We start from the raw sequence: 26,194 nt of genomic DNA on the forward strand, positions 1-26,194 counted from the left end.
ATCTGTCAGGCATGCAATGATCTAAGCCTGCTAGGAAATAACTCTTTCTGTGCAGTGAACTTTGGGAAATCCCCTTGTCAAAATCACTGACTAGTGACTGTAAAGAATCACAGAACAATAGATATTGTGATTGGAACAGCTGTAGAAGTCGTCTAGTCCACCCACAATTATTCACAGAAGTACTATTGCCAGCACATCATCTGGCCAGCCCTAACTCTGAATAGCTGTGTCCTGAAAACTGCCTAAATTGGATATTCTGTGACCTCTGTGGCCCCTCTGTTCTAATGCTGTGCTACCTTAATAGGAATTTCCTTCTTAATGTCCAGCTCCTCTGGCTTTCGTTCAATGTTGTATCACCTGATGCTGCTGAGGAAAATGTGGATCTGTTGTGTTTGTAATTACCCTTCAGGCAGTTGCAGGCTGTCTGATCAGCCTTCCCTTCACCTGCCTCAACACACCCTTGCCAATCAGGTGCTCCAGGCCTCTGACCACTTCTGGTCAGAGTGGTAGACTTCTGCTGGACACTCTCCAGCTTCCTCCCATGCCTCTGCAATGGGCATGTTCCAGACTGGACAGCGTGGCCTATGCAGCCTCATCAGTGTCAGGCACCAGGGAAAAGAACTTTTCTAGATCTGCCAGCCATGCTGCTCCTAATGTAGTGCAGAACACAGCTGCCTTGTGGTGCCAATGCACGATCAGTTCATCCAGTCTGAAATCCACTGTAACCCCCTGACTTTCAGTATCTTGTCCAGTTCCCTCCCAGCGTGTAGGGATGCAGGGAGTCATTCCGGCTCAGGTGAGGAACTTTGCATTTCTGTCTACTGGACTTCATGAGGTTTCTATTGCTACAATCCTTATGTCTTTGAGGTGCCTCTCAGTTGAAGATGTCATTTGTTGTGTCAGTTGTCATAATTTTGCATCTTCCAGTGATATGCTGAGGGTGCATGTGTGTTTTCCAGGTTGTTGTTGATGCATATGGACCACAGGATCAATCTCTTGTGCACACCATTTATTACTAGGTGTGAGCAGATGCTAAGTCTTTGATCATCACTACCTTCTCAGTCTTGTGGTCCAGCTGATTCTTAAACCATCTAGAAATCCTTGGTTCCAACCTTGGCATTGAAGAGCCCAGAAGATAGCAGAGTTTTACCATTTCTAGGCATTTCTAAAGCAGCACTGAGAGTATTTTTTCCTAAATTAATTAATAGAGGTTCTCCAAAAAGACCGTTTGCAACAGTAGGGGGTTGATAAAGGAAAGACCGCGTTCAAACTGGAATTAGGCATTTATGGCAGATAGTGTGCCTCTGTTGTACGGGAAGCTTCAAAATTGTTGTTTTTCCCTTCCTGTTCTGCTATTGCTTCTTTCCTTGCCTACAGAAATTGAAATTTAGATTGACTGTGCAGTTCAAGGAAGGGGATGAGGCCTGCAGTAGAGACAGTGAGCTGATACTGCTAGCTAATGTCTACAGACCCAACAAACTGCAGTGAGAAAAGGCTACTTTCACCTTGTGTTGTCCAAACACGTTAAGTCAAAACATCATCTTCTAGGAAAAGTTACCTGGCCTTCTGTCATAACATTTAATTACGAAAGACTTATTTCCCCTCCCCAGACAGATTGAAAGAGTTTCAAAAAGTGAACAAATTAAATCAATAATCTTTAATTTTGTTTTGACTGCAAGTTGTTCTTCCTGGTGTGAAAAGATGGGACCAAAAAAACCCATTTACTCTCCAAATGTGACTGGCTCTGGATTTGGATATTTCATATCCAAACTCTCTGCCTGTAGTCCATATTTGTTAGCAGGCGGTCAGGGATTAAGATCACCTCACACATCCGGGTCAGAACTGTTATAAGGGGGCCTTTTATTCATTCATTCATTCATTCCTTACCAGTCCTCCTTAGCATTCAATTTCTCTTTGGTTCCTGTTAGGTTAAGGGGAATTACACATCCATATGGTTAGGAGAGAATGCATTCCTTCTTCCTCTGTAGACAGTAAGGAAAACTAGAGGAAGCATCAATTTGTAATATAAGATGACCAAAGAAATCCTTAGCAATTATTTCATCACTACTGACTGATTATGAGGATACATTTTCCTCTCTACACCTGCGGAACTGTAGGGCTGAGCTACATCCCAGATGAGTGCCATAGACTGAACAGTGCCAGAACTGAGTCCTAATGGAGAAGTTCCTCCTGTTGCTAAGCTGGCTGGGTGACCTACTTGTACTGTCACTGGATACTGAGCATCCTTGTTTGAGCACAAAGTTGGTATTATTGCTGATGCTCAGACTTATTAGCTATTTCTCCCTGCCACCCACGGTAGGATTTAATCTCAAGTAATCTGAGGTGGAAATGAAATGTGATGCAAAGCAACTTGGAGGGCTTTTCACTTCAGACAGACTTATTCAGTCTTCCCTGTGTGGCAGAGTTTATTGGATACCAAGCAAGAAATCTATTGGTAGAGCAATAGCTCTTCTCAGGGAAAAGAAGCCTCTCTCACAACACAGCAGTGCTATGGTGTGCTAATGCTGCAGGAGTTACTGGTCGTGTGAATGCCAGGAGTAAGAGAAAACTGTGCAAGGCTGCCTTTTATGCGGAACATGTACCTACATTAACTTCCACTAATTACTAATTCCTGGGCTATACATATTTTTTATTATATCAAAGCTCTGATCTGGAAAAAAACATGTGCTCTGCTGGTCCTAAATCCAGTCCTGCTGTATCTGTGGATTTCATTTTTAGTCTTAGGCACTTGGCTGTGCAGCCCCCTGAGGAAATTCCTGTGTGGTTCTACCCTGTTGGAGCCCACCTTATGTGTCTGTGCAGGTCCTCACAGGAGATGAGCATGCAGCTCACAGCACTTGTGCCTCTAGTCCCTCTTGATGTACTAACCTCCTGTGCTACATATATCCAGGCAGCTCTCTGGAAGGGTTATCCTCAGTTTAAGAGTGTTTTCTCTCCATATTCCATCACTTGTCTTCACAACTCTCCTCCCCTGCACCAGGCAGGTGGCTGTTTGGCCTGAGCAAGCCGATTCGTTACCAGGCTGATGGTAGCCATGGCTGGTTCCTCTGTTAGCCCCTATCTCTGCTTATCCAGCTGCCTTGTACTGGATATGTACCTCCATATTTATGATGACTTGCTGCAGTGAAGGAAGTTACCCTGACCTTGCTTTTGTTCCTCTCCAAAAGCCAATTCAAAGGCACAAAACCAAACGCCCAACAAAGAGGTGAAGGAGCTAGAGCCCAGAGGCAGTTTCCAGCTGTCTGATATCATCTCTCTCCACTAACATGAGCCTCCTCAGGGAGATCGGTCTGCAAACTGGGTTCCCAACACCCACTGCCCACGGCAGGGACTACCTCTGGCCTTGGGGATGAACAGAGGGAGACTTCCCTTCAGCTCAGTCAACTGCTGCAATGAGGTGACTTTGAGGCCTCCATCTTTTCATTAGTTATTTTCTTGGCATTTTAGTGAAAGCCAGAGAATCTGTTTTCCATTTGCTGTACTTTTGCTGGAGACTGTAATTGCTCTTTGAACCTCCAGGAGCAGGAAACCCATTAAAGGCCCAAGAGGACAGGGATTCAGTGCCAGCCAGCACATTCCTTAGCTCCTTTCATCCTGCAAGAGGAGAGTGCTTCTGGCTTCTCCAGAAGGGATATTACTACATTTTATTCAAATTTAAGGCTCATTTCAAGAGTAATTTTACCACTCACCTTGTAGTTACCATTATTCCTGCTATTTGCATTATTATCTTTATGGTTATTAACTCAGAAATATCTTTGGGGAGGTCATTACAGAAAACCCAAGTATCAAGCTTGCCTTTCAGTATCTTGCAGACTGTACAAGAAAATCTGAGCTGTGGGCATGACATATCAAACTGTGGAAAACTGTTGGTCAGGGCTTTTAAGGAACCTCTGGAAAAGAGAATGAGAAGGCTGCAATTGTATGGGAAATAAGAGCTGCCTGTTTCAGGTAGAAAAAGTATGAAAAATCTTTCATGCATGATAATACACCTTTAATGGTGCAGCTGCCACCCAATAAGATTATTTATTTTGAAGAAGTGCCATGGCTCAGAGTAAGTGGGATTGGCACGTTGCTGGGTTATTTTAGTTGTGCATCCCCTCTGTGAACTGCTGATAATCTTCCAGAAAGTGGGAAGTGGGTTGCTGTCACTTTGCTCAGTACAGTGTGCCCCACAACGACTTTCTGCTGCATGAGACCCTGAGGGTAGCTAGATGGCCGTGTCTGAGTCTGCCCCATAGATTCTGGAGTGGGAGAGAAGGAAGCAGTGCAGCACAAAGACAGAAGCGTAAGCCTTGGAAGGTACTTCTAAGAAAATAATGGTAGACTGGAGTAGTACTGGGAGCAGGAAGGCACAGATATTCTGAGTCTAAAAACTGGGAATGAGGAGCTTGGATCAGGTGTAATGAAAGAAACAAAAGAGATTATTTTAAGGATGACCCAGCTGAAGTTTGAGTTTGTTATTTTAGTGAATGTCACAAGACCTAGTCCTGTGCCAGGTTTTAGCCCCTTCAGTAGTTGGCTCTGCGCCATTTTAATTACACAGATTGTCACTAAAGCAGATACAATGATCTGGTGAAATTATCTTAGTGCAAGTGAAGTGGCTGACACTGCTGCCCCATCCTCTGCTGAAATGGTTAAAGGAAAGGTAGCAGGAGACATGAGGATGTCCCATGTGTCATGAAGATGTCAGAAAGGCCTTGAGACTTCTCCAGCTTATGTCTGGGAGTGGGTCCTACTGGAGGGGAGCTAGACAGACCATCCCAGAGATGGCAATACTTGCAGAGGAACTGTCACTTTTCTGTATTTCTCCTTATGAGTGATCAAAACCAAGATTTTGCTAGGCAGTGACATGAAGAAAAGCCTGTCATGCATGCTCTGTGTGTCCAACAGAGACTCTGACATATTTGCAGTAGTCCTGGGTTAGGAAGGAGCCTGTGCTGGACATCACAGTAACCATTTGCTTCCAATAGTAGCAGCACTTTGTATGTGGCAGCTTTTCTGCAAGGAACCAACAGGTAGTTCAGCTCTGCAGTTTACAGCAACAGCCAGGTTCTCAGAGTGAGGAACCTTTGCTGGCAATCCCTCTAAGCTCCTTTATCTCCAAATAATCTAAAGAACAAGAAGAAAGCATTGGTTCTGGTCCTCAGCACTGTCCAGATACCCATCTCCTCCCTTACTCATTCTTCTAATACTTCAGGTTACTTTAAATGAGGACATATAGAATCATGGAAGATCATAGGTGGGAGAAGACCTCTAAGATCAAGTCCAGCCATTAACCTAACACTGCCAAGTCCATCACTAAACCATGTCCCTAAGAATAACATCTACATGTGCTGTATATTGCACACAAAATGCCTGCATAAAAAATTTGTAATGGTTGTGGAGTCAAGTGCTTAGAAACCTAGGAAATCCAGGATGAAAGCTACCTGGACAACATTTGAGCATCACCTGACGGCTACTCACGGCTGTGAAAGCCTCAGAAGGGCTCTCAGGACTACCCCCTGCCTCATGCATTGTGCAAAGTAGATGGCAGTGGTCACCAGAGGAAAAGGGACTGCAGAGGGAGCAAGAGTCATCACGGGACTGAAGGGATGGACTGCTGCCCTGCAGAGCTGGCCAGTGTTCCTGTTATCCAGTATGATGCTGGGCAAGTTAGCCAGATTCCCCATGGGTGACTGTGATAAGGCTATCCATTGCTTTCTGTGAGCCTGACACAGCTTCCAGTCCCAGACTGTGCTCTGAGGCCAAGAAGGGTTATTTTTATTATGAATTGATTCCCTGATCCTATTTGCAGAACAGGCCCCAAACTGAAAGTGTGCGAGTGTTGAGATTCACTGTAGGGCTGGGGTGGGAAGGCAAGGGCTCTGCTGACCAGGGTGGAGGCTATTTAAGCTGGCATTGCAGCCCCTGAGTGCTGCAATGAGCCACAACCAATTTGCAAAAGGGAATGAACACTTGCAACTGCACCTGGACTTTGAATATAAAGCGCTGCAGCATGGTAGAAACTGAAAATCCATGTCCTTGTCATTCCATATCAAGTACACAAGTCTTCTGATTCTGCACTTTCAGCAGGCAGCCTCTCATTTACAAAACACATAATATCTACTGTACTGCTGTGAAAACAAATCTGTTGATGTTTCTGAAACAGTTAGATATGATATCTTGCTCAATGCCATGATCTCAAAAGGGGTTTTAGTCATTCTGCTCTTAGAACTTTGTTTAAATCCTATGTACTAGAGAAGATCTAAGTTCATCCATTGAACAGAAGGACAAAGCAAAGTATGTTTATTTTTTTAATTGCTGGAATTCTGTGACAGGAATCCTGTGAAACAAATGATCTACATTGCATGGCTCAGAGGAAAGATATTAAAACTTCAGTGTCAACCCTTGTACGGGCACTATCCATGGGCAATTCCTGGCTTTGCGACTACAGTAGTATTTGAATGTAGTTTTTGCACTCAAACAATACATTTACAGTCATCTTCATTTGTAGCCTACCAGTCCCTGCTGACCTACAACCTTCTCAACTGAAAATGTCTTGTTTTAACTAATAGTCAGCCACAAGCTCAATTAAGCCAGAGTGAATCTTGCATATAGACAGATTTTCTTGCAATAAGTGGTTTATTTGATTTGGCTTCCTTTGCTTTTTTTTTTGTACAGGAAAAATTATGAAGCATGAACATCTCTCATCATCTTTATAATCTACAAACCCTTCTGGATGGGCTTACTAGCACATCCCTGGAGAGACAGCAGGTATGTGTGGGAGCTGGAGTATGTCTGAGATGGTGGCTGACAACCTGTTGTCAGATTTTTTTCAGAAGCAAAGTTCAGCAACCCTTCTGACGGGGAAGCCTTTTAGTACTGGAAATTTTAAAATAATTTTTGATTGGAAAATAAAAAGAATGTAAGAAAAATAGTATTTTAAAACTTTTTTGTTTTCTCTGCCCTCTCTTAGCTTTCTGCTCCTTGTTTACAACTTGGAAGGAAAGGAACCAGATTCTTTCACCCTGTGAAAGGTTTAAAACAGGTTAAAGCACCAGCTTAGGATTTTTTCTTTAGTAATAACCAACAAACAAAGCTAAATCCTTTTGCAAAATAACAAATTTAATCGGACAGGCAGCTTTGCACCAGCTTCCGCCAATCTGCTGCCCAGTGCAGAGGCACAGGAACTGAGGGGCCACAGCTGCTCTCCAGGGAGACTGGCAGCACTCCAGCACCAGCCTGCCCAGCAGATAAAGGCTCCAGCCTGTTGGGAACATGCAGCAAAGTGTGTGACTGTCCCACTGGTGCTCAGCTTTGGGAAACTATTAGAGGAATGCGTAGTTTAACAAGCCTCTACACACATGCCTCTGTCTTTTCCCTTGAGATAAGATTCTGTGTTATGAATTCTCAGGGCTTCCCCTGTTTTTCTGAGCAGAGGAATCCTGCCTTAACCCAGCAAATGATGAAAGGGGCCCATAACACGGGACACAGGCAGGCCTTGTCACCTGAGGCACCTGGCAATACATTATGGAAGAGTTTTATAAAGCAGGGAGCTGCCACTCTTGGCACAGCTGTCCCTGCAGACAGCAGCTCCTGCAGCCCCATCCATGCGAAGTTCGGATTACCTGAGCTGGGTTTAACAGCAGTGTGGGCTACTCAGAGCCCAGAGCAGGCTCCCGCCCTGCGCAGTTCCCGGGCTGAGGATGCTTGCTAACAGCTTGTCTGTGAACTCCACAGCCCCGGTTATCAGCACGCGCTCCAGGCAGGTTACAGCGAGTTCGAGCTTGCCTGCGTGACCCAGGGGCTGGCCTCTGATTACACTGCCACTGTATGCTCAGCTCCACACCCCCTCCTGTACTGGCTCCTTTGACAGATCACTTCATACACACTGCACATTTCTGAAAAGAGGGAACAATCCCCCACTCCACTCAGAGGCTAATGGAGAAAAGTCTTGTTCAAATACAAGTGCACAAAATGCTACAAAGTAATTTTCTTGAAAATGGTTGGGAGTAATTTTGTTCTTTGCTGCAGAACTTTTTCTAACTCTTCATTTATATAAATACTTGCAACAATGGCTAATTGTCAGGAAAATGTAAGCTATTTCTTAGCAGGATTCTTGTCTGCCCATTTCTACATTCCAAACTTCTGTCTTTATAGCTGAGGTCTTGACTAAATTATATAGCTCAGTACTGAGCTAGGCACTACCTCTCCAGAATAAGCCTGTTGGGACTGACAAGCATTCTTGTTAAAAGCCTGAAATAAAATAATCTGTTCCAAATGACTTACTCTTGGCTCTGGCAACTATTTGTGTGTATATATGCCCCAAGTTATGTGAATGTGGAAGTCATAGATCACAGAGAGCTCATAGTGTTGGATATGATACTCACACAATAAGCCTATGGCCATGACATCACTGCCCTTGTTCTGGGCTCCAGTGATGGTGCAGCCAAAAAAAGCTGAGCACAACTCATTGTTGCTCTCAGCTGCTAAGGCTGTATTTTGACTCTGAGTCATACTCAGCATGCAGGGGTGACACATTCCCCCATTAGTGTTACTAATTCCCTGGTTTGAGGAGGGAATAGTGCCTGCTCTAAGAAAACAGGGAAGGGGTGGAGAAGCGTTGAACTCACAAACTCACTAGCATCCCTTCGCCTTTCTGAGTTCATTTGTCTGGGGCACAGATATGGCAGTAGGATCTTAAATTGTTATAAACAGAGGACTGCCCTGAGGCTTATATAGGACAACTCCTATTTTTTAGTGAATCCTAATGAGAGGCTCAGGCTGACTGCAAGGTACAAGAAACTAACTTGGACACTGTGTTTTCCTTCCTGTTTTGGGCTGACCAGAAGGAGGCCCAGAGGGATGGAGAGCTATAGGGACAGAATTGCTCTACTGGCCTCAGCTGGAGAGAAAAGAGCTGAAAAAGCATAGAGGTGGGCCTAATACTGATCAACATATGCTAGCACATATGGGAGGATTTGTGTAAGAAAACAACATCACCATTATCCTGATAAAAATGAGGATAATGAGGATGACCAAGTGTGAAAAGCTGGGACTAGCTATGCCATAGTAGATGACCACCCTTAGATTCATGTAATGGTTTGCAGTCTTGGCTGATAAAAATATAGCAACCTAGAGGACCAGGACAGTCTGTTGAAGACGTTGTCTTTGAGCAACAAAAAGCCAGGACCCAGTGAGGATTAGGAGCGCTTAACTGCAGGTGGTGGGAGATGCTTAGCTGGAGCCACTTAAGAGGAGCTGCTAAAGGAGTTAGAATAGCTGCAAGAAGCAGCAACCCACAGGGACTGGTCAGGGGTTCCTACCCTATCTCAGCTCCAGCTTGAGGAAGACTTTGCTACTCAGCAGGTGTGTGGCAGTCCCCTTCAACTGTCAGCTGTGAGTGGAGCGTTTCCAGAGCAGGGGAGCAATGGTCTGCTCTAGCAGCTGTGCCAGCAAGCAAAGAGAAAGGGCTTTGGCAAGTTATCATTTTGGGAGCTGGTGGATGCCTGTTATTTTGTTTATGTTCCTTTGTCCTTTTCTTCTTTATTTCCAGAACAGTGGTGTTCTGCTAAGCCATTTATGATTTGTGAGCAAGGAAGTAGGGCTCTCTGAACACTCAGTTAATTTATTTTTCTCAGGTTGGAAGTTGGAACACAAAATTCTGTTTATTAATGAAATTGAACTGCCCTTGCTGCTGTCAATCAGTCTGGCAGGAAGGGTACAATTATTCCTTCCTTAATTTTTTATTCTTCCCTTCTCGTATAATTGAGGCAGGAGTGAGGAAAGCTGCTTATTGCGTGTGCTTGAGCTCTTTGCAGACTTAAGGAGCCTCTAGTGAAAGTCTGCATGAGGAGCCATTGGGAGGTTGGTATCACAAAACTGGGGTTTCAGTTTATATACAGGAAAAACAAAAAGGGCCTGAGCCCTTGGCAGCCTGGCAGCTTTCAGACCTCCCCTAAGGAGAGTCTGAATTCTTGACTGCATCGGAGATGTGCTCACCATGTGTGGTTGCGATATGGAAAGGTGTGTAGAAACTGGATATAAAATACCTCATGTGAGTGGCAGCATGGGTCTAAACCCAACAGCCTGACCTTCTAAGGTCAAACATGCCCAGGCAAGACCCTGGGTAAATACCCAACAAGTGAAGGACATGCCAGCACTGTTGCCTGCACTGTGGTTCCCTGGGCTAGCCAGAGGAATGAGGTGGGTGCGCCCCCACACTGCCATGTCTCTCTAGGACACTGCCAAGGTATTCTAAGTTCCGCCTGGGAGGCCTAGGAGAGGAAATAAGTGCCTTTGGTTATGTCCCCACTGTAAGTGGGGCCAGAGGTACACTCTGATGATGCCATAAGCATTGCACAGAGCCTTTGGGAAGGCCTTTTACAGCTGGCCCACAGCCACCTGTGAAACAGCTTCTGTTCTGATGGCCATTCTGGCAACTGCACTTTCAGAGCAGTATGAACAGCACCAGCAGTATGAAAATATTTGTTACATTTGAAGCCTTTGGAGTCCAAGACTGCTTCTTACTCTTGTGTTGCTCAGAACAGCCTGGAATGATGTCTAACATTCCAGACTGCTCTCAAGCCTGAGAGACTCTTTCAGCAGTAGTCAGGACTGGCAGAAGCCAACTGAATCTGGCAGTGAGAATGCAACAGACTGGCCTGAGGCTGTCCATACATCCCTGACGGAGTCAGCTGCAGGGAAAGGATTATTTGGGGAGACAGGTTCAGATCTTGTGATACCTGCTCACTAACACAGGGTGGGAAGAGGCTGTCTCCAACCTAAGAACAGCAGTCCCCTTGCAGGTAACTCTCTGTGATCACAAAGACACCTTTGTCTATTCTGCCATCACCCCCCTGGTATGCGTACCTAGACTCAGTGCTATCTGCCCCCCATGAAAGCTGACCCTCACATGCTGCTTTTTTCACAGGGACTCGATCTATTCCCATGTTTCTCTATCTTTGCTGGAGCAAAGTGTTTCCTAAAGTCTAGCCCAAACAACCTTCACCATTATGAGCCTTTTCACCTTGATGCTCTTCTTGGATCCCCTTAAGTAAGATTATGAGGTGCTCAACCTACTACATCTTTGATTTTCCGAATTCCCTCTTCAGAATGGTGTATTCTGCTCATTTCCCACAAAGAGGAAGGCTCCATGCATAAGATGCTGCAGAGAGACTTTGCCCCCACCCAAAGTCTTGTTTTTCAGAGTGACGCACACCCCGCTCTGCTATTACTTAATAAGAAGTGAAGTCACTGCTTTCCTCCCCTTCAAACTGCTCCACCCTCAGTCAGGAGGTCTGCTTCTCCACCCTTTGGCAAAACAGCTGTTTGGGGGTGGAGGTGAGTTTAGGGGTGGTGTTGACCAGCCTCTCATCTGGGGAGAAAAAAACCAACCAGTCTAGTCCTGCCAAAGGGCTGCTTTAGAGCTGGGAACAGCCCTGACAGCCTTCCCTGCTTCTGTGTTTGTGTGTGTTTCATGGGAGCACAAGTTAATAAGATTATTTATGTCAGTCTGTGGGGCTCTTCTTTATCTGTCTTTTTCCTCATTCCAGAAGAAAGTTTTCACTAGAACTGCCACCATGCTACTTTGGCAGATAGGAAGAGGCAGAGAAGTTGCTGTGTGTAGTGGTGTGATGCGGGACTAAATTCTCTGCTCAGGCCTTGCTCACAAGTGGTGGGAAGAATGACAGTCCCTAGGAGTTTGGTGCAGCAGCATGATTTTGCCTTACCTCTGTCAGTGTGAGCTCAAGTAGCCCAGAAACTGCCCTAAATATACTCCAGCATCCAGCAGTCCCTTAGGGACCATCTGCCAACTAAGCATGCCTGGTACACAATGTGGTGCAGCCACTCTTCCTTCCCAACCTTGACATGCCCTTCCTGGCATGCTGGTGGCTATTCTGGCCGCTCACCAGTGACTTTACTGTGATGGAGAAACCACAGGCAAGGGAGGGAGGCCTGGATTACATTCTCTATCCTTGGAAGAAAGAGTGTTGACAACTGAGGCCTCAGAATCATGGGGAAGGCTTTTAGGGAATGCATTTGCTCCAAGAGGTGTTATGTCACTCCAGAACCTCTGTGTTTAAAAGGGGAAGGCTGCAAATGTTCGCTCAGAAAAGAAATTGTATCGTGCAAGGAAGCACAAAAAATGTGAAGGAAACTTGTCACAGTAGGGGAGGCAAATATTTCAACTGGTTCATGAACAGGGTGACAACTGGAAGGGACTTCTCCCATAAAAAGGACAAACAGATGGTGAGGGACAGAATGCAAAAGCAGAAGGTCTGGCAAGTGAGGAGGCAGCTGGTAGGTCCGGTGGTCAGGATGGCCAGCTGTCCTGAGTTTGGAGGACTGGACCTTCACCTGCTGTAGAGCAAATGTAGTTTTGTTCCAGGTTTGTTGGGACCAGTGGAGGAGTTCTCTGTGTACGTAACTACTTTTCTGATGTCTCCTGCATCAGCCAGTCTGTACCAGCTCATGGCTTCTGTTCTACTGTGCTACGGCAATTTATACTCCAGTCTGTTTTCCCTGCTCCTCAGGCATTTCCTGGCTGAAGCAGCCGTTAGCTCTGCTGCACTCATTCAGATGCTTTATGATTATTTACTCCTAAATAATCAACTCAAAAGCAGCAAAGAGAGAAACTAGGGGTCCCACGAATTTTTTTTTTTTTTTTTATGTAGAGGTAGCACCTCACTCCAATATTAACATCCCCATCGTGCCAGGTGCTACACAAAAATGGAACAAAGTCTGTCTCCCAGAGGGACAGTGATTTTCAGATTAGCTGAGACAGACAGAGCGCAAAGACGCAATGAGCTAATACTGGTTAATTCCAGCGGTCTAGGGCTTCAGCTTTGCATTGTTACACAGCTCACATTCCTGGGTCAGAGAAACCATATTTTTGGGAAGGTTCAGTGGAAATGGTTTTGGGACTGTACCAAAGCCCTCCCAGGATTCCAGTTTTCTTAGTCTCAGCCTCAAAGGAATTTACAGCTGGCTGGGGCAGAACTGGAAGTCCCCACAGGAAGAATTTTGTTGATACTCAGTCTTTGGAGGACAGTGAGCTTCTCTGTGAAAGGCAACACATATATCTGTCCATGCCCACAGCACCACACCCACTACTCCTCCAAAACAGATAGAGTTTCAAGGGCACACATGACCAGGTCCATCTGTTCAGGGATTATTAGGACAACCTGTAGATGGGGTGTGTGTGGGGGAGGTTCCCCCCATTCATTCCTTCACTTTTAGCAGGACTTACCTCTGTCTGAAAGTCAAACAAACTGCCAACACCTCTGAAAAACTAAGGGACCTTCAGCAGCCAGCAGAGCTCCCAGGAAAGCAGCTCATGAGGTCTGTTTTATGTGCAGACTTACTGCTTCCTGCCAGCCAGAACAGGGTGCTACAGGCAGTCTTGTCCACGATACCCTAGTCAGTCTTTTATATCTGGTCCAACACAAAACCAGAGGTGTCTGTCTAATTAATAATGTAAATCTGGCCTCTGTCAGCTCAAGGAACACTACTTTTCTGTCCTTGAGAGACATAATAACTACTTTTTTTCTCCTCCGAATCAGCTTCTCAGGATTCCTCACCCGACTCTAAGACTTTTTAAATCAATCAGCTGAAAATAAGGTCAGTGACTTGATTTCCAGGCCCTGAACTAAATTTTCTTACAGAGCAGAGCAGAGCCGAGCCAGCATCTCTTCCAGATGCCTTCAGGGTCCATATGCCCTTTTATTGTCCACAGTCACACACCTCCATCACTCAGAGCATCCACTCTGTGCCTGCAGAGCATCCCCTACAGATTTGTATGTGAAGAGGAGGGGCAATCAGGACAGGGAATCCAGGAAAAATTTTGGGGAAGAAAAAGAGCCACCTGTTGCTCATGTTTCTGGGAAAATTTGGTTGAGACAGGAGGAGTCATCCCTACCCTTTTACCTTTCTTTTGTACCCTGTGGTGCCTCTGGACATCAGACTCATCACAAACTGTATAGCAAACTTCATGGTCGATAAAGCGTTGACATCAATTCACCACAGGAGTGTAAAGCAGGTAAGACTCAGAGTTCCATGAAGGTGATATCTGCAGTCCGAATGCCACATGCTGCCAGCTTCTTCACTCCTGTCATGGCCCATTTATTGCCACTATGTTCATTTTAAACCCTCTCTAACATGTACTCGATGCCCTTTGGCAGGGACTCACCCTGCCTGTTATGTATCAGTACAGTGTTTGGGACAATGTGGTTTTGGTTTTTCTAACAAAGAGCAGCGCCAAAAAATAATGAAAGCATATCAGTCATAGTCTGCAAAGGAAAGGCAGTGTCCATGGGACATCTTTGGTGGTTACCATAAAATTTTAAAGAGTAAGTCATTCCCCTCATATACTTTTAAAAAAACCTCATAAACTTGGTATGCTAAGAACTTCTAATATGAATAGATCTCCCTTATTTGGAAAAAAAGCAAATTATGCTTCCAGTTTCATGATCCCACTTCATTTTTTGATATTTGACCTGCAGATTAGAGGTTTTCACGTCATCTGTCAGCCCACAGAGAGTATCCCAAGGTTCAGTGTGTGTGAGAGAGATAGGAAAGGAACATTAGGAACAGGCCAACCACAAATAGCTAAAATTAGCTATGAGAACTGGAGTGCTGAGGTCTCTGAGGAGCACTAGTCAAAGGAAGAAAATGGTTGTTTGCTAAACTCCCACTTATTCTACTGCCTCTGAAGACTCCTGGCTTGCATCCCTGCCCAGACATCCTACATAGCTATTTAAGAGGATTTCCCCCGCCCCTTCCCCCTCCAATGGCCATAACTTTCCTCTTTTGTAACTGCAGTACAGAGTGATATGGGATTCCTGCTCCAGCAGCAAGATTCTGACTGGAAACAGGAAACAGGGGGGCTCCGCAGACCTCGGCCTCTGTGACAACACGGACGTCACACCCACGTGCAGACAGGGATGCTTCTCACATATGGCAATGATCAGCAGCTCCCCTTTTTCCTCCCCTTCCTTCTTCCCCAGCAGGGCTTACAAAGCCCTAGAGGGGCCATATATCGAGTTAGAAGCAGTCTTTAGGAAGCATGGCTGTGTGAGGCCTCAGTTATGATGGAACATGATTTCTTGCATAATTCTTTCAGATTCTCTGAGGCCAGTAAATTTGAGACTGTAAATCTTCATGTGACCAGAGCACATGGCCTTAGAATAAGACTTGGAGTGAATTGCAAAGGGACAGCCCATCTTCTACAGAATCTGATTAAGGGAATCCTTTGAGAACTATCTCTTACATGCAGCCAGAGACATGGCTTTAAAAGCTGCCCTCCCTCCTTCTTCCCAGAAATGCCGGATGGAATAAACTGGGTTTTTTTGGCAGCACCAGGTTCTCCTATTTTCTCCTTCCTGTTTTCAAAAGCCTTTTCTCAAAATAAGACCAAAGGACTATGACTGCCTAATCCTTCAGATTATAATTTCAGGGAAAAAAGAATAAAAATATTGTTTAAAGTAATTGCATTGATACTTGTGGAAACACCTTAAGGGACTCGGAGACCCTGTCTAAGATAAGGAGGTAGGTTCTGGAGGAGCAGGAGGAGGAAGAAATGCTCTTGCATTCACTAAGAGTGAGTATTGGTTTTCTCCAGCCAGCTCTTGGTAGTGCTATTGTTTACATTCATACACAGATTATGCTATGTCAGCCTCTCCAGGCTAAATTGCCATTATATGGGATGTTCAAAGGTGAAGTTCTATTCTGGATGGGAAAATCAATTTCAAATGAAGTAAAAAATTCCCTTCCCAGCTTGCTCCTTCTCTTTTCATGAGGCAGACTGTGCTCTTCTTGATGATCATGCTTCTTTGGCACAAAAATAACTTTATGTAAATATCAATGGGAGAGGGTTTTCTCCAGAAAAAGCTCATTCAATCTCAAAACTGGGAGGGAGAATTGAAATGCCTTCAGCTGTCCTGTGAGGAAAGGGAGACCAGATGGGTGCCTTCTGTCCTAGCTGCACGAAGGATTTGTTGACATTGAGCAAACATCCACCCCTGCCTTCCCATTCCACTCACTGGTCTTGTGGTGGTTCTGCTGAACATGAACTGAGGGAAAAGGAAGCAAGATTTTGGTTAAAAAATGCTGTGCTGTAATCTAGGGAACATAAAGACACAGCTTAAACCAAAGCACATAAAATGCTTGTCTATCTACTCTCTTTTGTACTGTCAGGTGCTGGGGAAAGTCTGCTGGATAGTCATATCTCTGTTGGTAGAAACTGCTGTTGCTCAGCCCTGTGTTTATTGTTTTCCATTAATTATCCCATGATTAAAACTGTAGATTCCTCCCATGCATTGCATAACTTTGAGAGCACTTACCTCACGGACCTCAGCTAGGTGTCTAGGGAGAACCCTTCTGCCTCCCTGGCTTGTGTGGTGAGAGTTCAATCTCTTCTTGCAGCTACCTTGGAGAGGAGAGGAGAGCAGGCAGAGGGAGAGAAAGAGGAGAGGGAGAGAAGAGGAGAGGGAGAAGACAGAATGTGCTGTGCTAAGCTACTATTGGACACCTGCTTCTGCTAGAAGTGTTCAGTACCTCTTCAACCTCTTGCGAAGAAGCACTGCTTTGGAGCAGTCCAGGATCCCACAGTAGGGCACTTGGGATAATGCCAAACACCTGGTCAACACTCTGTGTGAGATTTGGTGGCACAGCTACTAAGAGCAAAACTACAGAGAGGTGTTTTCTTGCTCATAGCACATGGTCAAGCTTTGGTACCTTCATAGTTCAACTCCTGGTATGTAATCTGCACGTACAGACTACGCCTTCCTGGTTCCTGCCAGCTCTGGGTAGTTCTCACTGAAACACCCCTCAGAAGCACACAGAAAGGCACAGCTAAGGGATAGAGGCTGTCAGATGAAAGGAAAGGGGAAAAGAGGCTGTGGATTGTTACCTCTGTCTTCAGTGGAGAAAGAATACTATTTTCACACATCTGTGCTAAATCAAACGCTAATTTTTTTCACTCCTGACATTAATACATTAGGTGTGGAACTCACACTACTGACCTGAAAAGTTCCTTTGAGGAATGCGTTACTCTTCACTTGGGAAGAGCAAGACAATAAACAAGTAAGAGTCCTCGCCTTAGACTGCAGATCTACCATCCCCTCATTTTTTGTTCACACCGTATGCCAAGATTTATGGAGAAAAATTCCAAAGGAGTGAGGAAACTGAAGCGCTGCCTTTTGCTCTAGAGAAGAAAGAGATCTGTCCTTGAAATCTTGCATCGGAAATTCCCCGGCTTCTCCTGGCTGGGACTGTGAGTCTGAGGGAAGGGCATGATGTAAGTGAGCAGTCAGCTACTGTTTAGAATACAGCATTGATTTGGGAACACAGGAAGAAAAGCATTGAAAAAGTCAGTTTGGATTTATAAAAAAATCCTATGCCGAGGCAACAACCCCTGTTGGGATTTCCACACAGAGGAACTGCTTCTCACTTTTGACATCGTGTGCTGGCATGCATGACAGGAATCACTGAGTTCATTCCCTGCTGGGACACTCTCCTTGTCATTAGAGACTGTCCTTGTAACTAATACCTTAATTTGCAGTTTCAGGTGAGAGACTGGTAACACCTGCACTATGAGAATGAAGACACTGGCTAATTCTTACAGCAAGCTTCTGAAGGCTGTGCAGGGAGGAGCAACTCAAGACAGCAACTTTTCCTGCACTCACACTTGTTCTGCAGGTAAAGAAAAGACCCTTCTTTCACACCTGACAGCCCAATACTACCTCTAGGCTCATTAAAGAAACAAAAAGAGGGAATGCCAGCCCCCTGGTGCTGCTCTTTCTGCTTTTCAGAAGTACAGAGATTTCAGGGGATTCCAACATGCTCTAAAACCAGTGACACATCCTAGGGACTGGCATATGGAGGGACTGCAGCTCTGATAGCCTCAGGATGGTCTAAGAGATACAGGATTACTGCCTCCAGCCTGGGATCTTCCTCTACCTCCCTATACTCACACAGGGTTGTGGAGGCAGCTGTATCCTGACAGTGCCCTCTGATGAGAAGGAGAGAAAGGTTATGCTGGGAGATGAGGAAGCAGGCTCAGTTCATGACTTCAGAAGGCTGGTGAGAGGCAGAGAGATGAAGGAAGAAGGATCTAATTGCTCAACATGCAAAAAAGGCTATGTCTTCAGGTCAATCAGCTCCCCTTCCGAGTGAGGCTGTATTCAGCTCTACTGCTCCTCTGTGGCCAATCAGCACTGTGAAAAGCCAGGCCAGGTCTTGAGAGAAAACCAGTGGTCAGCCACCCTCAGTAAAAAAAAATTGGAAAAGATGAAAATGAAATTCTGGACTCTGCCAGGGAGACTGAAAAGCACCAATATAGTCCCTCACCCCTGCCAAGCAGAGCAAACCTCATCACAGGGAGGGCAACCAGTTGTGAGCAGAGAGACATGCCAGTCTGCCAGGCTCTCTGCTAAACGTCAGGGAGCTGCTTGCAACCCCACAAATACACAACCCTACAAATATACAGCAGCCACAATGGCCAGTACTCAGATGCAAACCCTCTCTCACAGGTAGAGACATTTCCTGTGCAGTTCCACCTTGGAGAGGAACTAACTACAAGATTCTGATTACAGTGAGAGATAGAGAATGTGTAAGTGCTGTCCCGCACTTGAATTTGAGCAGGACATTAAAGCTAAAGTGAGAGAAGGCAATGAAATCTCTGACAACCACATTAACTGTTAGGCTCTTGTCTCATCAAAAGGAAGACTTGCCCCATAGCTGCTCAAGGAGCTGATGCAGGGAGCAGATGTTACTGCTTTTCTGTGTCTACCCCTTCTTCCTCAAACTCCCCTCAAAGGCGTTTACAGAGATATTGTCTTCTTCAAATTACGTGGATAAAAACGTCAAACCTCGATTGCAGCCATGAATCTGCTCATGAACTCTGCTGGCTGCAATGCCACAGAGCTGCCTTAAAGCTCTCTTAAAAATGTGAGGCATTCCAGTCATTTTAATTACTGTGCATTGCATAAGCCAGAAACCACTTCATACAAAGGAACAACAGAAAAGTGATTTTCAATTGCTCTCACTCTCTTCTGTATTTAGTGCAGCCTCCAAAGCTCTGGGAACACCAGCTCTTATTACCATTTGAAGCACTTCATCTAGTTGAAATCTCTTTGTTCAGTCACTTAATGCTATTGATGCAGTTTAGAAGGGTTTAAAAAAGAAAATCAAAACTTCAATTTGGAAATGGCTACACCAGCAGGAAAGCAAAACAAGAGAAATGGAAAGACTTATTTTAAACAAAAATGAGAGAAAATTAATTGCTTGGAATGAGGCATAGGCAGGTAGAACCAAGCAAATCACGTCGTGTCCTTCCCTCCCAGATTCTGTCAGACCATCTAATCACAGCCCCCTGTTTTGAACCCTGCATGGTACTGAGCCCTTTGGCCCTGGTCCAGAAATGCACTTAAGCTTATATTTAACTTTGTATATGTAAATGGTTCTGTTGACTTCAGTAGAGCATCTTGTGTGCTTAAAGTTGAACATGTGCCTTAGTGTTTTGCTGGATTTGGGCCAAAGAGCACAGTCATGTGCAGAAAACATTTTCAGCTTGATAAGGCTGTTAAAAGATATTTCCTGGTTACTCTTCTGCAGCTGATGCCACATCAGAGCCTGACTGGAGGATCCCCACACTACTGTGAGGGTGATTTCATATTCCACAACCCTTTATAACGTAATATTCCTGGAAACACATGGTGCCTACAGTCTGCTCCAGGCTTGGTGCTCTCAGTGGGCACAATCTGTAAAGGATCCTTGAGGACTGAACACAGTATAGAAATGTTAGAGCTGATGAAGATTTAATGGTGTACCTCCAACGAAAAGCTTGGGAATGGGATGGAGTGTTACCTATGTCTGGCTTGCAGACAGGAAGGTGACATAATTCCTTTGCAACCTCACAGAAAGAGATCAAATGAATTTTTTTGGTACGTATTTATAGAATCAAAGACACTTTTGAAGAAGGAGTCTTCTCATTTTAAATAGCATGTAGAGTTCACTGATACAATGGTGGAATTAATAGGATCTAAAACTGGAGTGTTACCAACCACTACATGGGACATTTGTCAGGGTATTTTTCTCTGGTGGTAGTCGGCTCTCTCTCTCTCTCTCTCTCTCTCTCTCTCTCTCTCTCTCTCTCAACCCTCCACCCTGGTGTGTGGTTTTATTTGCCAGCAGTTGCTGTAGTTTGATGAAGCCCTTCTGTACTGAAGCAGCCGGCATCCCTCACAGTGAAATGTGATCAGAAGGCAAGTGAACATGCCTTTAGTTCATATCTCAGTCTCTGCCCCTGGTTCCAGGATGGTCTTGTGGAAGAAAAATGATGATGTTAACGTACTCCTGATATAAACTAATGTGAGTATCTGTGAAAGCACAAGGTAGTTCTCGTTCCTGAAATTTAAATAAGACACCCAGCTGAACATGTTTCCTTTTCCAAATAATCGGTTCTTTAGGTTTTGCAAAGGAGCTGGCTCCATCTGCGAAGGTCGGAACCATCTCTTGCAGTGCACTGCCCCCTAGCACTGCCGCGCACATTCCTGCAGGACGGAGAGGAGGAGGACACTTTTCCCGGTCAACAACACCTGCGGGACATGGCTTTCCGTGGGAATTTTCACACCAACTATTGACCCAGCCCGGTCATGCTTGGCTTGCGGGATCCGACAAGATCACAGCATGAAGTTGTATGGCTGCTCGGTAAGGCAGAGAGATCCTTAATTGTATTCAGCAGTGTGTTTCTTGATGGAGGACGGGAATAGCATAGATTTCTTTATTTGGTGACATTAACCAAATGTGAACCCGAATTTTCTCATATGAAGATCGAGGTCTCTATTTTCTCGTTCTTTCAATGCTACCTTTTTTATGGCCATATAAGGCTTAAAGTTTTATCTGAGCAAAGGAGCGGAATGATAGTTTTTACTTTATTTTTTTCCCTTTGCAGTTTTTCCCATGCAGACAGAGCATAGAACAGGAATTCAAAGAGAAGTCTCCTTTCAGTTCCTTCATTGACTTTCTCTGTTGCTCTGACATGATTATCAATATTTTCTCATATAAATAAACACTCAGAATTCTTGCCTGGCTCTTTCAGAGCTCACTTTGCTGGCAGATCTTAAAGGGGAGAGGGTAATATTGAATATGTAATGGATATTATCAGAGGATAACATAGAATATCTCTATTTACAGATGATAAAATGAGTGTATAAGCAGGTTAAACTATTTAACAAAGGCCTTGAGCAGGCCACTGGCCAGACTGAACTTTCCTGAGTATGACTTACCTGTACTTTACAAAAATAACGCACTCTGGTTTCTGTGCGTGAAGTTTACTCTTCAAGTGGCAAATAAATATTGTTCTTATTGTACATCATCCAGTCCTGGTTGGAAAAACTGCATCCCTACTACTGTAGAGAAGTTCATCTCTTTGAAAAAGAATATCTAAGTGTAAAAAAAGCAGGTGAATCAGCTAAGCCGTGACCAAACACAGGCGTTACTACTCCGGGCAATGATAATACAAGCACTAAAATAATTTCTGGATCACCTCCCAAACAGCGGTATAGAAGATAGTGGTAAGCCTTGCCATACAGACAACCTGCACCCCATCCCTTCCAAAGAGATCTGCCCAGCCCTTGGATCAAGCTGTGTCACTCCTTTCCATCTGATTACTTCTCTGGATTATATCCGAAAAGTGAACTACTTCCTGCAACCAGCACAAACTTGGTGTCATTTTAACAAGCTTGGTCTACCTCACTGTAAACAAGCTACTTCCATACCGTGGAGGGCCCTGTGGAACTTCAGTAATTTGTAGGCCCCTTCTCCTCCCATTTCAGAAATCGGGAAGATTTGTTTTTCAGTCTCCTCTGAATGTGTCCTGCATCTGTGTATCATAGACACTCAGCATTTACATAGCACCCAACAGCTTAAAAGCTTATTACAAAGCATTTAGCTTGTTAGTCCTCGGAACACACAGGAAAGGTGCTATTATAGGAATGAAGAAACATACTCAGGGGAGTTACTTTGGCCAGAGAGCGAAGGGAGGTGGTGCAGGAGCTGTGATTATAATCTAGTTGTGTGTGGGCCAAACTCTCCCTTATTTACACCAGTGTCAGATTCTGGCAGAATTTCACTTTTCTCAGATATTGATCTGAGATGTTGATAGGCCAGGTCTACCATGATGTTGGTGGGTATCAAACGTTTTACAACAACAAACAAAAAATGAGTGTCAGACACACCTCATTTTTATTCCGTGTTACTCTGCTGAGGTCAGTGGAGTTGTTCTGTGTGAGAACACCCAGTGAGACTGAAACGACAGTCCACCCAACCTGATGGATCCAGCTTCACTTGCAGTACCTTGAGCAGACAGTCCAAGTACCTAAAAGATGTTTTACATAGGGTTCCTCGTATTGCAATTTGGGCCCAGCGATTGAGACACTGACATATCTAAACTGAACGACCTGTTTAATACCCTGTCTCATACACATTTACAGGACCCGTTAGCACCTCAACACCATCCGATTTTTTCAGTGTGTTCACTAACACACATTCCTGAGCAGCTCCCATCACTATTATCCTATGACACAGTGAGGCAAAGCTGTCACACAGGTTGTCTGTGTCACGGCGAGGATAGGAACTTGTGTTTTCCTCTGCTGGCATTGTAACCTTGATCCCTACTGACAACACCCATCTTGAAGCTTTTGCCTACCGATGCTCCAAATAAAAGCCTGTGCTTCCATAAGACAGGAGATTTTAATTTTATATGGATGGTATGATTAAAGAAAAGGTGTAGGCAGGCTGTGCTTCACCCAGATGGAGCAGAATTGTAAATCTAAAGACTTAGCTGACTATATAGAAATTTAGGACAGCTGGTCCCTGGCCTTTAATACCAGCATAATTTATAACTAGATGTGCTTAAGTCTTGTAAACCCAGTGGAAAGTACTCTGACATTATATACACTGGCTTGATACTGTGATTAATCACCCCTCAGTCCCCTTTAGAGGATAATAAGGCTGTCTGTATCATGCAGCTGGCAATCTCCTTCCTTACAGTCCCAGCTCTTCTATAACATTTACATTTCTACAGCTGATAGAAATTTATGGCTCTGAAAGGGGATAAAGGAAAACAAAACAAACAGGACATTTCTATAAATTCCACTAAAGCTGCTCTGCTAAAATATACTTTGAGATTAAATGTTGGGAGTGCCCGGGTTGGATACAAAACTGCTCTTTCCAGCTTGGTTTTAGCAGTTTATGACCCCTTTCTGACTGAAAGGTCAGAGAAGGGGAATTGCTGGGTGATGGAGAAGGAGCATTCGAGCAGGATTAAAAACATCCAGGGCAAAATCCTGGTTTACAGTTCAGATAGGTCTTGTCCTTCTTTTCCCCCATCCTCTTTCTACTGCCTGTTGGAAGCGCTAAAGAAGCAGCACACCGCACTGGTGCATTTTCTGATCGTTGTCTGAAAGCTCTTTGGAATAGAGTGAATAAAGTGCCATCGCCTCCAGTTTAAAGTCAGTTTGCACACAGCGCAGATGGATCGAAGGGAAACAGCCCAAGATTTCCAAGCGAACCGCAAGCCCCGCGTACGTTTTCCAGGTGCCCTGAGTAGCGGCGCGGGGCGGCGGAGGCTGTGACAGCCTGGGGCGGACACTCGGCGGTACAAGGGAGCTACAGCTGGCACGGAGCGAGGTTTACCCCGTCCCGCGGCACCGGGCGCGGATCGGATCGGAGCGGGCCAGGGCCGGGACAAGAGCCAGAGCCGGGGCCGGGGCCGTGCCCCCCGCCCGCCGCGCGCCCGCTCTATTCCCTACAAGGCGCGGCGGGCGCGGCCCCGCCCCGCGCTCGCGCCGATGAGGTAATGCGGGGCTGCCATTGGCCGCGCGCGGCGGCGCCCCCGGAGCGCGAGCGCCGCGAGCCGGGTATAACTCCGCGCGCCGGCCCCGCTCCGCCCGCACCGCGCCGCACCTCGGCTCCCCTGAGCGCCCCTCAGCGCCCGCACCGTCCCGCCGAGCGAGGGCTGCGCTGCAGAGCTAGCCAGGGAGACACAGACAGCGCAGGCAGCCGCGGCGCACGGGCTGTTAGGGAGCAAGAATAAAGTCAGGCGAACACAGCAGTAGCCGCCTCCCGCTCCGCAGAAGTGAGGAGGCACCTCGGGGGCAGCATGACGGCGTGGCTGAGCTTCCTCGTCGTGTTCCTGTGCAGCTGGAGCCTGCGGGACTTGGTGGTGGAGGCTTGCACTTGCGTCCCCATCCATCCGCAGGACGCTTTCTGCAACTCCGACATCGGTAAGTGCCGCCGCCCCGCAGCCGCCCGGGCCCGGAGGGTTCGGGGGAACCACAAAGTTCCCGGGACCCCGAGGGGTGCGGGCAGCAGCCCGGCTGTCACCGCAAGGCAGCACCGTCCCGCGAGTCACGGGCGATCGGGTCACACCGGAGAGCGGAGACCTGACTTTCCAAGAGCGGATTTGGCTCCGTCGCTGCCGCAGGCGCCTGGGTCGGTAAGAGGAGAGGCGTGTGGTGGCGGACCCCCGCCCAGCCCTCCCAAGCCCTGTCCCGCAGCAGCCTCGCCCAGAAGTGCCTTAAAGAAATCAGTAATTGTCAGAGTGGCATGTTTCCTACAGCGGGACAGAAACACAATTGGAGGTGTAGGCTGCCAAAATTTCCTCCTCAACTTGGTGACAAGAAGGAGGAGGCAGGATTAGGATGGGTTCTCCCGAGCCAGGAAACGGCCCGTGGCGGCTGGTGTTGGAGGTGCGGCTCACACAGGCTTGTGGTGCTGTGCCTGTAACACTGGGAAGGGCTGGAGAAGCAGGTACCAAGTGTCTCCAGGCTTTCTGCGTGCTGCGCTGCGGTCTTTGCTGCTGTGGGAGGTACGCAAACCTGCATGCGTTCGGGAAAGTTGAAACACTTTCATTGGATCCTGACTGATGTTTTCCACTATGGGTTTCAGCATCCCTAGGGTGCATCGTTACGCTAACTTTAGGTAGGGGACAAGGACAGCACCAAAAAATCTTTGGGGAGGAGGTAATAGAGACTCTGTTCACAAGTTTGTTGGCTTGCTTGTAGCCAAGGGTGGGTAACAAAATATGGTTGCTGCTTGGTAACTCTTCCATGGCAAAGTATATGAAACCAATTAGTGGTGTCCTTTGAGCTACTACTGGACACATGTCCATGTAATGGTAAATACAGGCTGTCACTTCAGCAGTGGTGAGTGGACGCACAAGTGAAGTCTCCTGTCTTCTCTGAAGGTTGTCTTAGTAGCACAGCATAAAAGGGGCTAGGGGCTTTGCACTGCTGGTACCCACATGGTGCTGACTCCGAGTAGAGTCTGCAAAGAAATCCTCCTGGCAACTGCTATGGAAGTCAAATAGAAAATAATTCTCACTGCAGCAGAACACCCATTGCTGTGAACGCTGCCAGCAGCCTTTTCAAGTTAGCCAAGGTTAGTGGCAAAAGATCTACCTCTTGCCTTCAGTTCTTCTACAGAAACTGCAGTTGTGCCTGGTTATTCATGTGTAGTTTATATAGTGTATCTGCTCCTGAATGCCAAAAAACCCATTCCCTATTAAAAGTGGTAGGAAGGTTACAGTTTGCTTCAGTGATGAAACCCTGGAAAACATTTATAAAATAGTTTTATAGTGGGAAATCCTTCCAGGAAACTAAAGTATTCAAACTTCTGTTGCCATTTTTATAGTTTGGATCAACAAGTGTGCCACCTAAGTGGCAACTGCCAGGGAGATTGTCCTTTCTGTGGAAATGAGACTGGGAAACTGTTTTTCCACAGCAAAAGCTGATGGCAGCATGTGGCCTTCATTAGTTGCATTTAGGGAGAAGAACTGCTTTCTTACTCTGGTTAGGTCATGCTATAATAGATTAGGGTAATTTCAGTTCAATTCAACTTTTTAAGATGGTATTAAATACGTTTTTGTAATGAATATACGCTGACTGTATTTTTACTAGATGCAAAAGTGACTAGGAGTAAATGATGAAGTTTCATGTAACAGTGCTCCTAAACTTTAGGGAACAAAGGTTTTCTGTTTCCTACTCTGATTTCTGGTTGAGTTCAAAGTATTCTCCTTCATCTTTCCTTTCTCTCTTCTGGGCTCTTCACTATATCTCAAGCCTTGGCTTTGCTCTGAGACAAAGTAGTTCAAAAAGTTGACATCTCTGGGGCTGTCATGCCTTCAGAC

General features: G+C 45.8%; 2 protein-coding genes and 1 long non-coding RNA gene across 5 annotated transcripts in view; 2 read left to right on the plus strand and 1 right to left on the minus strand.

Moving 5' to 3' along the window:
- SYN3 (synapsin III) overlaps nucleotides 1-26,194 on the minus strand; it is a 189,257-nt gene that overhangs the window by 65,660 nt on the left and 97,403 nt on the right. The window lies entirely within an intron of this gene.
- LOC125324854 lies at nucleotides 17,583-21,089 on the plus strand. 2 transcript variants are annotated; one of them, XR_007203138.1, is made up of 4 exons: nucleotides 17,583-17,700; nucleotides 20,194-20,373; nucleotides 20,472-20,712; nucleotides 20,957-21,089. It is a non-coding gene; the product is annotated as an uncharacterized LOC125324854 (long non-coding RNA). The 2 variants fall into 2 exon arrangements; XR_007203137.1 differs by lacking the exon at nucleotides 17,583-17,700 and adding an exon at nucleotides 19,648-19,946.
- TIMP3 (TIMP metallopeptidase inhibitor 3) overlaps nucleotides 23,951-26,194 on the plus strand; it is a 37,603-nt gene continuing 35,359 nt past the window's right edge. The window contains exon 1 of the mRNA XM_048301301.1: nucleotides 23,951-24,290. Coding sequence (XP_048157258.1) covers nucleotides 24,167-24,290 — 124 coding nt within the window. The 5' untranslated portion in view covers nucleotides 23,951-24,166. The remainder of the gene's footprint in view (nucleotides 24,291-26,194) is intronic.

The sequence above is a fragment of the Corvus hawaiiensis genome, chromosome 4 (genome assembly GCF_020740725.1).
Source record: "Corvus hawaiiensis isolate bCorHaw1 chromosome 4, bCorHaw1.pri.cur, whole genome shotgun sequence".
NCBI lineage: Eukaryota > Metazoa > Chordata > Aves > Passeriformes > Corvidae > Corvus > Corvus hawaiiensis.